Source organism: Leopardus geoffroyi, chromosome A3 (genome assembly GCF_018350155.1).
Source record: "Leopardus geoffroyi isolate Oge1 chromosome A3, O.geoffroyi_Oge1_pat1.0, whole genome shotgun sequence".
NCBI lineage: Eukaryota > Metazoa > Chordata > Mammalia > Carnivora > Felidae > Leopardus > Leopardus geoffroyi.
Genome location: NC_059336.1, coordinates 113,135,120 through 113,151,072, shown reverse-complemented (window position 1 = coordinate 113,151,072; position 15,953 = coordinate 113,135,120). Strand labels below are relative to the sequence as shown.

Below are 15,953 nucleotides of genomic sequence, written 5' to 3'. Positions count from 1 at the left end.
CTGGATGAGATTATAGGGCAGGCTACATCATCAGTGTTGAGTGTAAGTGCCCATTTGCAAATGAGCCCAACTCTCCATATTACTTCTACTTAGCTATTTCATCAACCCCAAAACCTCCATCAAGAAAAAATGGAGGAGAAATATAGTTACATCTAGGCTGGTAGAGTCCTCAGCATCAGTGGACCTGAGGGCAATACTAAAACTAAGGAAGGAAAATTATTTTAAATTACTTACAGCTTTCAGAAGAGCAGGTGATGTCTGCAGATAGCCAAGAAGGGTCCTTGCTTTGTTTTTCTCTCCACTAGCTCAAAAGTTATTTTGGTCAATGAAGTAAAAATATATTTCTATTGAGCTTCAAATGATTCCTGGAAAAGTAGATGACTTTGGAAGCTAATATCCAGCTCACTGGAAAATAATGATATGAAATATATATTGCAGAGAAACACTGACATTAGTAATTTGATTGCTTCATTTAAAAAAACAATTTAATGTTTATTTATTTTTGACAGAGAGAGAGAGAGCAAGCAGGGGAGGAGCAGAGAGAGAGGGAGACACAGAATCTGAAGCAGGCACCAGGCTCTGAGTTGTCAGCACAGAGCCAGATGCGGGGCTCGAACTCATGAGCTGTGAGATCATGACCTGAGCCGAAGTCAGCTGCCCAACTGACTGAGCCACCCAGGCTCCCCAATTGCTTCATTTTTAATTATGTGAGATTAGTTCTTAGTTTAAAAATCATCTATAATGAGATGCTAGATTTTATACTGGTGGAATGTCCAAATTATATCACTTTAAAATTCTATAATAATTTTGTTGGTGTGTGAAGTTTTTTTTTTTTTTTTTTTAATTAAATCCGTAGGTAATTCAGTACGCTAAGGCTTTCCTTGGTACTATATCATAAACATCTTAAAACTTTAATTCATCTTCATTGTATTTCTAGAACAAGGAATCCTTTAAAATAAGTTAAATTATTAGAAATAAACTTATTTTACAAAATGAAATTTAAGTTACCTGCTAACTGCCCACCTCCCTTAGTATGTTTCTGTCAGTGATGTGTAACTGAAATTCAGTAGGGCATGAATTTAAAATCACTTCCTACTCTTCATTTATTTTTGTTTTTTCAGCTGATTCTTTAGATGGACCTTACACTGTGCCAGCAAAGATATAAATACAATACAAAGACATAAAATATCTTTGTATATAAATACAAAGATATAAAAAAAATTTTCCCTAAAAATGCAGGTTTGAAATATTCATACTGTATATGATTTCTTCTTTAGATATGTTGATTTTGTGAGGCCAGTAGACCATCCAGGAAGAGATTCTAGCAAGCTCTAGATGTGGTATCAAGATTCAGGAGAACAGTTTTGGAGACATAGATTGCTAGGTCTTCAGCCCAGCCTTGTGAGCTGGAGTCCTGGGTGTGGGAGCAAATTCAAAGTTTAAAGGAAGATGAGCTTGGGCCCTGAGGAATGTAGCTTCAGGGGCTCTTCTCCCTACATGCAGCTGAAAGAATGAAGTAGATACCGCAGGAGAAGCATGGGAGGAAGGAGAGAAACTGTGGCTACGTAGAATCACAGGGTCACATGGAAGACAGAGTGTCAAAAAAGGAAAAACCCTGTCCCCAAGTCATGTGCAGCCAGGAGGTCAGCAACATCAAGGAGTGAGAAAAGGCCACTGAGGATGTCCTTGTGACAGTTTCAACAGAGAGTTAGGGTCAGAAGCCCGGTTACATGGCGTGAGGAGTAATCAAAGGAAATGAGAAAAAAAAATGAAAAACCTCTAATGAACATTCTTTTTGAAAAGCTTGGGAGGAAGAAAGGGAAAGGGAAAGATAGGTGCTGGAGTTGGAAGCGAGGTTGAGGAAAGTCGTTTTCCAAGAGAGGAAGTCACGAGTGTGTTTGTACACAGAGGAAGGAGTGGGTGAAGAGACTGAGCAGAACCCAGAAGGAGCTGTGTCTTGGGAGGCTGGAGAGTGGGGGATGGGAGCATGACTTCCTCAGACCAGGAGGACCCAAGAGAGGACAGATGAGATACAAAGGAATTCTGAATTGGCACAGAAGGGTGTGGTCGCCAGCGTGTGCTGGTGTGGTGAGAAGGCAGCATGAAGATCACCTCTTATCAGGTGGATTTGATCTTGGTAAACAAGAAGTCTGATTATGTGTGGGTGGGTGCCACTGGCTGTGAAGATCTGGAAGAATCCCTCTGGTAAATGGTCTGTAAGCCAATAAGACCTGAATGAAAGATTACCACCACTGGCAGTGGCCTGGATGACAGCAGGCTGAATGAATTTGAGACTGGTGGGCCCAGTCATTACAGTTTTCTGCCTTTCTCCAGCAGCCTGATTCTTGCACACCCTGTTGTTAGGTTAGGGCTAGAAAAGAGATGTCCTTCTGAAGCTACTATTTGGTAATGGAAGAGACTTTCTGTGCTACGACGCACAGGACACACACACACACACACACACACACACACACACATCTTCTTACTCTGAAAGCCTCTGGCACTGAATGCTGTCTTTCGAGGTCCCCTCCTTTCAAATAGAACAGAAAAGTAAACACTGTCCACCTGCTTTTGGCCACAAAGGTTTGGGAGGTTGGGTGATTAAAGTGTGTCAGCCACTTAGCAACGTGGTCTTCAAAGATCGCTCCCTTTTTTGATTCTCTTTACAGGGATGGCCTAATTAGTAAAGACGAAATGATGGCTTACTTCCTGCGAGCTAAGTCCCAATTACACTGTAAAATGGGACCAGGATTTGTCCATAATTTTCAGGAGATGACCTATCTCAAGCCAACCTTCTGTGAACACTGTGCAGGATTTGTAAGTCTGTTTTCCATTATTTCTCTTGTGTGTAGTTATTTGTACGGCATCCTGAGAGTGTCGGAAAATAATACACCAACAGAATCCATTGTGTGCTTTAGATCAGAAGTAAAGTATGATGGCTCCCTGAAATTAAAAAATTAAGTTTAAAACAAAAGCAATATCTTCAGGTTTCACTATGTTCTTTCTAGGATTGTAGGGCTGGCAACAGGGGAGGATAGAGAGGCTTGTTAACTCAAGAGAGCAGTTTGTCTGTTAATCCCTGCCAGGGAAAGGTTCTGCCCAATGAGCCTTGGCATTCGTCACTAATACTCGTAGCAGGTACAATTAAGGGGAGTATTTATCTTCACCAGTTCCTCCCAGTTCTTGTTTCATGTGGTAGCAGTCACCAGACATCCATCATGGCATGGCTCAATAATTCATAACTCAAAAAGTAAAAAAAAAAATCTTTTTGGAAGGAAGATGGTTGTAATAATAAGTAACGTTTATTTGGCACTTGACAGTAATGAAGTACTTCCATAGACGTTAGTATAATTGATCCTCGTAACTAGTTCATGACAAGGACATTTTATTCTCCCCATTTGCCTATCAAGACAGAGAGGTACAGAGAGGATAAGTCCACTTTCCCAGGATCACACAGCCAGTAATTACCAGAGCCAGGATTCAAACACGGGTGTTTTGACTCTGAATCCTGGGCTCTGCCTATGCCACTGCACAAAGGAAGCTGGTTCACTTCTTTTCCCCACATTTGATAATTCTTTGTCATCTAAAGGCAGCTTTGGCCTTGGTATTGAACAAAGACTCATGTGCTCTGAAAGTCTAGTTGATACCCAAGTTGTAGAAGATGAAAATGTGATCCTCTAGGACAAGATGGCCCTGCAGCCAGCATGCCTATTACTCTTTTGTCCAGATGCCAGAGCTCAGTTTTGTTAGCTTCATTCAGCCATCATGTTCCACTGGCTCCATATTCTCTCCAAATCTTACGGCAACCTAAGGTCCGAAATCAAAGGACTGTGGGAAATAATGCTCTACGCCCATCTACATGAGGTCACTGTCTCCTGTCCTTGTCTGGCACCTGACCCAGAGCCTCTTCCTGCCTTGTGTTGTCTGCTAGTTATTAAGGAAGCATTAGCAAGTGATGCCCTGATTTGCCCTCCTGATAGGACTCATGCTTCACTTTATTTTTTCCAGCAGTTCCTGCAGCTATGCTAATAATGTGCCATATCTGGATATTAGAATGCTTCTTCTTAAATCTTATCCTTTCTTGTCCTAGATCAGTGGCTTTTGCTCACACACAAAACTCCCAGGAGCAGTGGCTTCCTGTCTTTCCCTCATGTGACACAGTCTTCTTTCTCTACTTATTAGGGACAAGACCTTGCCAAGTGACTTCACCTCTCGCTAGGCCCAGTCTATATATGTATAATGTTACATGAGTTAATACATATAAAAAGCTTAAAACTGTGTCTTTTGCACAGCAAAAGTTCCATAAATGGTAGCTGTTAGGATTATTATTATTACCATCACCAAGGTCTTGGGGAGGAAAAATTTCTTATCACTGCAAAGTCTCCATGTCTGGGACCTTGCAAATTATTTAAATTTTCTGGATCATCCCAGTCACCTTTTATGGAAGAGACGCAAACTAGATTATCTTTAAGATCCCTGTAGCTCTGACATGATGTCATAGTCCTGACACCACTTCCGTTTTCTGTATGGACTGCTCTGTAGGGATTCCTCTTCCAATCATCCCAGGCACCTGAGGCCTTGCTTCCAGTTAGTTGTCTTAATAATCCTTCCTATCCCAGGGCACATTTGAATCTTAATAATATATTCTGAAGGACCCAATAACTTTTAAGACTCAAAGGAATCACTCTCCACTGGTGGAATTTCCTTCTCAGAAAGGGGTTGAGAATCAGTCTTCCTGATGCTCTGAGTCACTGCACATTGGCAGCTATCTATTCTTCTCATAGGTGACATGATGTCCATACTCAGGGCATTGTTCCCCTATAATACCTGTAAGTGATGCCCTCATCACAGTAAGCCACTGGCCCTGTTTCTTTCAAAATCATTTTATTAAATAGGTATCAGTCATCTAACCTAACCACTACAAGGTTAAAAGTGAGTTTTTCCAGCTTGAGCGAAACCTGCTGAATTGAACAAAACAATACCGATGCTCCTGTGTCCCTCAGCCCTACGTCCGATGCCGTGGGAGGCACGGGAAAGAATGTGGTGTATCAGGGGGGTGGACACACCACCACCAGGATGATCCCCTGAATGACCTGGGTGACCACCCCCTCCTTACACTGGAGGCCCTCACATCTCTCCTGAGACACTTGTCACTTCCTACATCCTCCTTCCTACTTGATTGGCAGAATCTGAACATTATTCTGCATCTCCCACAGCCTTGGCACAGACCAGACACTGAGCAGGCCGAGAATGAATACACGAACAAATAGATCTTTTCCTTTTCTGTATTCTTTTAAGGTACCAATGCTACTTGGAAAAGAACCTTGCACAGTGCAAATGCTTTAGTGGGATATGCACTGCGTAGGTTGCTTAATTTCCCAGGGGGCGTGCCAAGAGGAGCTACTGTGATGAAAAAGAAGGCAGAGGGAGCTGGGGGCTTCCAGACACAGTGACAGCCTCCCCGTGGAATTTTGCTGAGAGCGCATTATACCAAAGTCCAATAATTGTACCAACATCAGTTTCCCATCCCAGCTCCCATTTGGCTTTCAGAAAGAAAAGGGAAGCAAAACTGTTATCGCCCCAGCCCCCAGCTGGAGTGAGCTAGGAGCTGGTTCTTCTATCTGACAGGAAGGGTGTCAGGATCTGCTACATCCTGTTTGTGGGCCACCGAACATCATGCCTGCCAGGACTTCCTTCTTCTGGTCTTCTGGTCTTCTTTCCCACCCCCCCACCCCCGATTTTAATTCAGATTCTCTGACATTCTTTTGTCTTTTGTTACAGCTCTGGGGCATAATCAAGCAAGGATACAAATGCAAAGGTAAATAAATGTAATGTTGCTAACATTTTTTAATGTGATATTTGGGGCAGGAATCAAATTTGACTGATGAAACCACAGAAACTCTTGGTGTCATGGAGAACTTGGGTCTTTGGCCACTGGCAGTTGAAGAGTTAATGTTTTTGGCGGGGGCGGGGGGGGGGGGATCCTTGGAGTTTTGGAGATCCCAGACTGGAATTTTATAGTTTGTTGCAAGAGCAAGCAAACCACCCCTATCAACCCACACACCTGTGGCCCCATCTCCAAGATGTCTTGTGAATCACACAGTCTTGTGAAGCACACAGTTAAGGTGGGACTTCTGAAGTGGGCTGAGTGTAACTAAAATACCATATAAAGGAACTGCATCCTTCATGGGAATAGAGCCCACACTCATTCCCGTAATACAGATGCCTTTCTTTCTATTCTCACATCTAAGCTGTTCCTTTGTCACTAAATCACAGATGCTGATGAGAAAAGAGAAGCCTTAAAAAATTATTTTTGTCCCTTTTCAATATTTGTTCATAAAGTGCCCCATTCAATAGGAATTTATAAACAAGTAAATATATACTTGATGAATGCAATACGCATGCATATTAATAGGCACTTAGGAATATGTTGTTCTTTGTACATATGATCATTACACATTCTTGGTGTTTAATTTCAGAAATTGCTGGATAATTTATGCAGACTATTTGTACTGATGGTTTTAAGAATCTGATAATGCTCTTGAAAGATATAACTACAAAAGGAAACATCTTAGTCACAGAATGGCTTTAGATTAACACTATTCCCTTAGAATGCCTTTTTTCCCCTGTAGCTATCTTTCAGGATTTGGCCCTTATTTTGCGTGAACAGAGAGCTTCCCTGAACCTCAGTGGGAGCCAGTCTCAAAAACCTTCCCTTTAGTTCTTGGTATCAGTTGTCTTAGTGTAACTTGGATTTCTACTTACAAGCAGTAAGCTACTGCAATATCTTACTGCCCAGCCATAGTTTTATTCTGGTTTCTGACCCTATCCCCTAAAGACACACACACACACACACACACACACACACACACACACACAATTTTATGAAGATGAAAATCAATTAAACCCTTGGATCATCTTTGTGCGCATGGTATTTTCTCTTCTTTTTTTAAAAAAATTTTTCTTATGTTTTTATTTTACTTTTGAGAGAGAGACACACAGAGTGCCAGCGGGGAAGGGGCAGAGAGGGAGGGAGACACAAAATCCAAAGCAGCCTCCAGGCTCTGAGCTGTCGGCACAGAGCCTGATGCGGGGCTCCAACTCACAGACAGTGAGATCATGACCTGAGCCGAAGTTGGATGCTTACCCAACTGAGCCACCCAGGCACCCCTGGTATTTTCTCTTAAAGGCACATAGAGTGAAAAGATTAATTGAAATAGACTGAACCTGTCATTATAATTTGGTCTTTCCATGATATCATTAAAGGATCATTTGAAAGAAGACCATTTGGGGGAGAAGTGAGTACTGGAAAGAATTAGAAAGGTCCTCTTTGATAGTGAGAGAGAAATATACTCTTTATTTATTAAAAAATTTTTTAATGTTTATTTATTTTTGAGACAGAGAGAGAGCACGAACGGGGGAGGGGCAGAGAGAGAGGGAGACACAGCATCTGAAACAGGCTTCAGGCTCTGAGTTGTCAGCACAGAGCCCAATGCGGGACTGGAACCCATGAACTGTGAGATCATGACCTGAGCTGAAGTCGCTTACCCAGCTAAGCCACCCAGGTGCCCCCAAGAGAACTATACTCTTTAAAATAATCATATTTGTTCAGTGATTCTAAGGGAAATGTAGGACCCTCTATAGGAAATAATTATGTTGCTCTCTTCCAAAGCAGCCCAAATTTTCTGCCCCAAGTAGCAATTAATATTCTACTCTTTTAAAAAATATTTTAAAAATGTTTATTTGTTTAGTTTTGAGAGAGACAGAGAGAGAAGAATCCCAAGCAGGCTCCACGCTGTCAGCACAGGGCCTGATGCGGGGCTTGATCTTAGGTAACATGAGATCATGACCTGAGCTGAAGTCAAGAGTCAGGCGCTTAACTGACTGAGCCATCCAGGTGACCTTACTCTACTTTCTTAACTAGAGCATTCTAGTGGGAGATTTCACAGAGTCTGCTGCCATTTCAAAGCCACAGTCAAGTCTGGAAAATGTTATCAGGCATAAGCCCACCTTGTTTTCTGTTTCTATGCAAAGAAAAGAAGGAGGAGATAAGATCATTTGTTCTCAAGAGGCACCTGGGTGACTCAGTCAAGTGTCTGACTCTTGATTTTGGCTCAGGTCATGATCTCACTGTGATGGTTGAGCCCAACATTTGGCTCTGTGCTGACAGTGTGTAGTCTGCTTGGGGTTCTCTCTCTCTCTCTCTCTCTCTCTCTCTCTCTGTCTGTCAAAATAAATAAGTAAACTTAAGAAAATCAGTTGTTCTGGAAAAGATCTGGAGGAATGAAGAAGAATAAAAAGGTGTAGGCTAATACTGAATGAAGGGCCATCTCGCTGTAAGTGATCAGAGGCAGCTGTTGGTCCTGGGAGACACTAGACGCTGGGGTTTCTTTCCCTCATTCTGGCTCAGGGAGCCTCTTGGTGGAAAATCCATCTTGGCCTGGGAGAGCCCCAGTCCCATGCAATTGGCATTTAGTTTTGAGCAAAGGCAACTCTGCCTCGCCCCTACTTGTTTGCTCCCCAGCGCCTCAATGAATCGTGTAGTGGAAGAAGTTGAGCAAATGTGAGAGGAACCCCAGGAAGGCTAGTGAGTCCCATTGGCCCTTTTCTAGCCCCTGGACAGACCCCGTGGGCCTGAGCTGGACTCTGAGTCAACACAGGAAGGAGCATGGGGAGGACACGGCCCTGGCTCAGACGCCACCCTGGAAGCCCAGTCGGCACCAGGTACACATGATTCACACTGATCGTCTGTGATATTTTGATATTTTTTAGACTGTGGAGCCAATTGTCACAAACAGTGCAAAGACCTCCTGGTTCTGGCCTGCAGGAGATTTGCCCGGGCACCCTCCTTGGGCAGCAGTCATGGGTCGCTGCCTGGAAGTCCCTCGTTGCCCCCAGGTAATGTCCTCTACTTTCTTACTTTTCTTTTCTACTTTCTTTCTTTCGGTTTGCCTTCCCACACCTAGACCTCCACTGGGTCCTGGATCTGAACCTGGTCGGAGTCGTTATAAACACCAAGGCCAACTTCAGGTGAGAGGCATGGTGACAGCCTTGACTCCTGCTTGCTTCTCTCTGCTTTCAGGTCTCGCTTCTCTGCAACTCACCTGCAGCCAGCTTGGGTCTGCCTCTGGTCCGCCCCTCTAGGGCCTTGCCCGCCGGACTCCTGTTGTTTGCTGTGAAGCGATCAGATGTCACATAATCACGACAGTCTTCCCCCTTCCAGTGCAGGATGAAGTGTTCGAGTTCCCTGGCGTCGCTGCAGGACACCGAGACCTGGACAGCAGAGCCATCACATTGGTCACAGGCTCTTCTCGCAAGATCTCTGTGAGGCTGCAGCGTGCCACCACCAGCCAGGCCACCCAGACCGAACCCGTATGGTCAGAAGCTGGCTGGGGGGACTCAGGGTCCCACACCTTCCCCAAAATGAAATCCAAGTTCCATGACAAAGCAGCAAAGGACAAAGGTTTTGCCAAGTGGGAAAACGAGAAGCCCAGGGTGCAGGCGGGTGTGGATGTTGTTGATCGGGCCACTGAGTTTGAGCCTGACCAGGATGAAGCAGATGCTGGTGAAACCAGACAGGATGGTGAGGTCAGTGCTGGGTCAAACCACAAATGAAATCACTAGAGGGAGGCTGAAAGGGGCCGACATGAGCATCATAGCGAGCCTGGGAGGCAGCCTATAGTTTTGGGGGCTGAATGGTTGGGCATTAACACATATCACTTTTTGTCTTGCTGTTGGCTAGGTACATGATCATGGGCATATTATTTCTTCTCTTTGCACCTGTTTCATCATGTATAAAATTAAACCAGATGGGGAGCACCTGGGTGGTGCAGTTGGTTAAGCATTTGACTCTTGATCTCGGTTCAGGTTATGATCTCATGGTTTGTGGGTTTGAGCCCCACATTGGACTCTGTGTTGATGGTGCAGGGCCTGCTTCGGATCCTGTCCCTCCTTCTCTCTTTCCCTCACGCACTTGTGCTCTCTCTCCAGATAAATAAATAAACCTCAAACAAAATGGAACCAGATGGGTTCTAAAGCTAAGTGAAGTCTGCCATTTCTGTGTCCTAAAATGATGTCCTAGGGACCCATAACTTACTGTGTGTATCCAATAGACCAGTACTCTTTACCAATCAGCTTAGTTTTCCAAGCTAGAATCAAGGCCCAAACTTGGGGGAGGGGGACAGTGGAAACAAAAAACCTGCAGAAAGAGAAGAAGAGTTAGAAACTCTTGCCCTCACTAAAAAAAAAAAAAAAAAAAAAAGGCATTTGACAGCACTATGGAAAAGGGGGTGGTGAGAATCAGAGACATGGCAGACTCAAGGTTCTATAAGCCAGGCTCTGGCTCCATGCAGAAATTATACTCACATCATCCGAAGCAGATTGGGAAGCATATGGAATTTGTTAGAATAAGCTGAAAATATAAATTGATTCAAGATAGACTTAGATAAATTTATTAGTCAACAGTCCATAGTGTATTCAGAAAAAAGATTTGGGGAAATTGGTGTCATATTCTTAACCTTTCAAGCTGTGCCATGGAGGGCAGCCTTTGCGTCTCTACGGAATCATTCTCATAAACAGAATTATTGGGTTAGGCAGAGATCCTATTGGATCGAGCCAGTGTTCTTTATTCTTATGGGTGGTCCTCTACATTCCACTCTTTAGGAGACCTAAACACACTGTCTCCATAGTTCCACCTGATGAGAAAATCTCCAGTGACCTTTAACCAAAATTCCTCTAGTTCCTTCCTCATTGAAGACAATTAATAAGGAGGCCACATATTATTTTCAGTCTTATGCAGTTTCTTGTAATTCCTGCTGAGCCATTTCTTTTCCTTTCTTTATAACACCAACTTTTAAAAACAGCTGTGTTGAGACCTAATTTATGTACTATAAAACATACTCATTTGAAGTGTATAATTCAGTGGTTTTTAGTAGTCACAGAGATGCACAACCATCACTGCAGTCTAATTACAGAACATTTATGTCATTCCCAAGTGTATCCATTAGCAGTCACTGCTCGTCTTCCCTATCTCATTCTGGCCCTAGGCAACCAACTAATTTACTTTCTGTCTCAATAGCTTTGCGATACCAACTGTATTTTTAACATTTCTTCATCGATCATCTTGGCAAATCTTTCAGTCCTATCCTTCCATTTCTTCAACTGGCCTAGCATAGTTCAAGGTGGGAATATAAAGGTGAATAAGAAAAAATTCCTGATACCAGGACAGAGGAAGATATCCTGGGGGAAGGGTCTTCACTTGGGGTCTAAAGAAAGGCCTCAAGGAGTTTACAAAAATGTATTACATTCTATGTGAAATTATATATGGACATATGCTCATTTCTGGGGAAAGGTCCACAGCATTGAGCAGATTCTCAAGGGGATCTATGACCCCCAAAAAGCCAGGAATCGTTGTGCAAGATTTTTTGGATGAAGCCTGAAAATTGTGCTAGTCACCCCATTACCATCCCAGCCTGTGGAGGCTACTTCCGTGAGTGCTGTGGCTATGATTGAAATCTCAGGAAAAACAAGAGCTTCAATGGGTAGGGTCATGGGATGCCTACCTAGAACTTTCTAGATGGTGCTCACCTTATGGACCATCTCTGAATTCAGAGGAGTACCTGCTTTTGCTTAATAATGGTGAAAGTAGCCATGAGCTCACTTCTGCTCACCTAGCACTGTTCAAGTTACCTCAACCTTGCTCCTGGCTTACGAGAAATTCACAACCTGTTAGATGTAGGACAATTACATGAGTAAGAGTTCTGGATCTTCAGCCTGTATAAGCAAATAGAGACAAAGATCTGCATTTTTTTTTTTAATTTAATTTTATGCCTTGAAAATTGAACGTTTACATTTAGGGTTTGTCTTACCCCTTCAATTTTCTCACGAATAAGTCACAGAGACAGGTCACTGACTACTAATATTGAATTTCATGTGTGCTAGTTGAAGAAGACAGTACGTTCATATATAAATAAAATGCATATGGCATACAGGCTCCTTCTCATCCAAATCAGTAACTAATGAAAAGACATTTACCCTTGTTTAGGGAAAAAAGGAAAAAGGGGAAAAAAAAGGTGACAAAATTATGCCACAGTTGAGTATGTAGACAAAGGCGTTTCATACTTAGGATTTTTTTCTGCCTGGCAAGGTAATGAATGGGATTCAGAGAAATGATCTACACATTTATTATTTAGAATCAGATGATGTTTATAAGCCCCAAGAGTAAAAAGGCCCACTGACAGAAAAGACAGTTGTGTTTGTGATGTGCATATTTCCTTTGGCTGAGTTGCAGGATTCACCCTCATTTTAAAATACAAGGGTGTGAATATTTTTCTGTGACCATGGATATCATTTCACCAATGATCATTGAGCCCCTGGATCGCAGGGACAAGATGGCAGATCATAATTATTCTCCTGGCAGTAAGAACATGTATATTTTCTTTATAATGCTTCTTTGTTTTCCATTATCTTCTGCTAAATTAGATATAATTAACAACTCTATAAGGGCTAGGGATTGCTGGACTAAACAAAGTTTAATATGTTTATATCTTTTTCCTCTCTCTCTATATCTCTCTCTATATATACCTATATAGATATATATCTTTTTCCCTTACAAGTTTTCTCAGTGCCCTTATGCAAATTTACATTGTGGATTTCTAAGAGGGAAGCCTCGAGAAGAAGCATTTAACAGACCAGTGTTTTGTGGAGCACCCTTTAGGGAACATTAACATAAGCATCCTTGTTGGACTCTGTAAGATTTAAGATTTCATGTGCTATGGGACTATATGACCTTTTAATTCCCTCTAAATCTTGAGAGTCAAAGTACTGATCATCTGAGATGTTCCCTCAAATGTAACTGATAAACTGCTTTCTAGGAATATTCTTATTTTGTTAAATGCAACCCAGGCATACAACAGGTTCTGATTTGTATTGCAGGATGGCTGACTTCAGGCCGAGGACACTGGAGGCAATCATATTGGCATTTGGAAGGAGCAAGATGAGAAACTCTGAAGAATGCTCCAACTCAGGAAGTTATCTGAAAAGATACGTTGGACTTTTATTGACTGGTGACACCGTGGGATCTCCCTTACTGGACTATGGGACAGAGGATTTCTCCCGTGAACTATTTATTTCCTCCTCCCTGGGCTCTAGTTAGGTGTCACAAAGATTGGGTGATGTAGTTGGTAGTTTTCTCATCTATCTTTTTCTAGAGCCATTTATCTATGAGTGAAGTGAAAGCTTTTCTGCATGTACTTGATACTCCTTCTCTAAACTCCAACTTTAATTTTGTTGTGAGAATATTATTTCAGTATTTTTATAAAGTTTTGGTGGGGGAGGAGTCAATTTAGAGGTCTTTTTTTTTCTTTTGTGCTTTTTGGAGGGGACCAGGACTTATTTTCTAGAAGGACACAGAAGCTCTTCAGATCCTGGAAGGTGGTGGTTCTACCAACCCAAGGAGAAGATGTTTACATTGTTCTTACCATACAGTTGCTATTGGGATATGTAATGAGTCATACATTTATATTCAATAAGTCTTACCCATTCTGCATCATAAGGAAGCTATGAGACAACCATGAAAACTCTCCTGATATTTATAATTGCCATGGGGGAAAATTAAGTATACTTGTCTCATCTGACTAGGTTTAGCTATCTTTCCTAAAACTCCTGTTAAGACTGCCAGTAAGAAATGTGGATGGTGATTACAAAATCAATTAAAATTTTGAGGGATAAAATTTAGGAGAAAAACAAACCACCAGAAAAGCAAACCACTTAGTGAAATGAAAAACACCCAGCAGTCTTTAAAAAGTCAAAATAGTTTTGAGAATTTTATTTGTTACAAAAGAAAAGTTTGGGTTGTGACAGGGAACTTTTGTCCTCTTCTGAAGAAACCACCATCCATAATTAAATACTCATAGAAATCTGATCATCAGAAACCACCTTTGATTAATATTTTATTTCAGCTTTTCATGTATCAATATTTTAAATATCTTCCTTTGACCTAAATAATTAGATGTGGGTCTGTTTTTTACATGATTAGAAGAGAGAGAACTTAGCTCAACATGTTCAAATAAAGAGATTGGATTGAGCCAGTGGGCAAGGGGAATGACCTGGTGCCTCGTGACCAGAGAGAAGCTGGACCCACAGAGGTGCCCTGCTCTGCATTGGGAGTTGAAGTATGTATACCACATAAGACTGAACCTGTTTCTGTGAGGGGCAGTCCCTTCAGCAAAGAAATGCCTTTCTTCTCTTTCTGTTAGGTAAAATTGAGGACAGTTCTATTCCGCAAACAGTTGACCACCTGCTCTGGGCAGGTCCTGTGCTACATACACAAAGACAAGTAACACCTGATCTCTACCCTCAGGAGCTAAGAGCCTGTGGGCGTTACGGCAAGATGGTTCCCTAAAGTACAGTTCCAGATTTGCTAGAACTAATTGTGCCAAACAGACTGAGAAATCAATGTGCAAATTAAATGAAGTTATTAGTTGAGGGAGCTTTGATTAAACTGTGTAATAAGAGAACTCACCATGTACAAAGCCCCTCAGAAAGCCAGCAGCCATCCCTATGTGTTGGCTCTATGTATATATACTATCTATTCCTATTCATAAATGCAATGAAATACATGTTCACAAAATTAAAAACAGAAAATGGCAATTTCATTACGTGAAACATTTCTTGTATATGTTTTTTTTAATTTTAAGAAAATTCAGGAAGGAACTTGGATTCTTCTTTTTCTTCTCAAAGCAATTATTTCACTCATCACTGAGTTTGGGTTAGTTTTGAGTTTTCGTATATAAGAAGAGTTTTATATTGTCAGCCTTCCTGTGACAAAGATACCAAATATACCTTGAATAAAAAAGCAAATACAAACAAGAAAGAAAATAAAACAAACATATTTATGTGTGTGTATGTGTATTCATACATATACACATGCATAGACTCACACACACACTACTATTCTTACTTTGCTGAAGAGGAATCTGTGTCCACAATGAAGCTACCTTATAATTTTGATTATATTATTTTCTCACAACCACTGGTGACTCTGATGTTTCAATCTGTCAATTTCCCACAATCAGTAAAATGAGTAAATTAGGCAAACCCATGGAGAAGCAAAATAAACTATTACATCTGGTTTCTCCAGACCTTCCTTTTGTAGATTTGATGGTCACTATCACCTTTTAGGGGAAAGGCAAAAGCAAAACCAAACTCTTAACAGTGACTGGTATCAGGTACCAGGACAGAATATGTTATATGCTGCAATTCAGTCTTCCTAGAGGGATGTACAAATTGGACTGATGCTGTTTTAGGTCGGCCTCACCAGAGGGTGGCCCTAGTTGGTATTGAACAGTTTTTGTTGAGTGGCTGCCTCCTTAAGCAATAATGTCTCCCCCTGTCCATGGTAACAGTCTCTCCAAAGGTCCAAAGGGCTTGCTGTTTAACTTGCAAGGCAGGACTCCTGCAGAAGGGAGCGTCAAACTGTTACTGATGGTAGGAACCTTAGCATTTCTAAACACATTGATTTTTGACTGAGGAGGTAAATTCAGTCAAATGAAGAGAGTGCAGCCTGTCTCTGGCATGCGATCTGCAGTCAGATTTAAATCTCGTTTCTGCCAGTTGTAGTCATGAGACCCTGGGCAAGTCAGGTACCTCTATCTGAGCCTCAGTTTCCTCCTGTGAAAGGAGAGATTTCCCCACCTTCCTCAACAGACCTCATAGAGCTATTGTAAACATCAGGTTGAATAGTACATGCAAATATCAGGTTGAACAGTATATGTAAAGACCTTACAAGTAAGTTAATCTTACTCTGCACTTAAGCAGGTTTCTTTTCTAAAATTGTCTGCAGGATCCCAGACTATATGTTTTCATGACGGTGTACTTTGGAGGCTCTAAAGCCAACGTTTAACTAAATTCTGTATGATTTAAACAACATGAAACGCATATTCTTATTCCTGGCA

At 41.8% G+C, this 15,953-nt stretch overlaps 1 protein-coding gene across 6 annotated transcripts in view; it reads left to right on the top strand.

The window, feature by feature from the left end:
• The window catches only part of RASGRP3 (RAS guanyl releasing protein 3), a 106,128-nt gene extending 90,175 nt beyond the window's left edge, over positions 1-15,953 (top strand). For all 6 annotated transcript variants that reach the window (XM_045447173.1, XM_045447174.1, XM_045447172.1 and 3 more), the window contains 5 exons: positions 2,670-2,817; positions 5,782-5,818; positions 8,773-8,898; positions 9,224-9,588; positions 12,934-15,953. In XM_045447173.1, the coding sequence (XP_045303129.1) occupies positions 2,670-2,817; positions 5,782-5,818; positions 8,773-8,898; positions 9,224-9,588; positions 12,934-12,942 (685 nt within the window). In that variant the 3' untranslated portion in view covers positions 12,943-15,953. The remainder of the gene's footprint in view (positions 1-2,669; positions 2,818-5,781; positions 5,819-8,772; positions 8,899-9,223; positions 9,589-12,933) is intronic.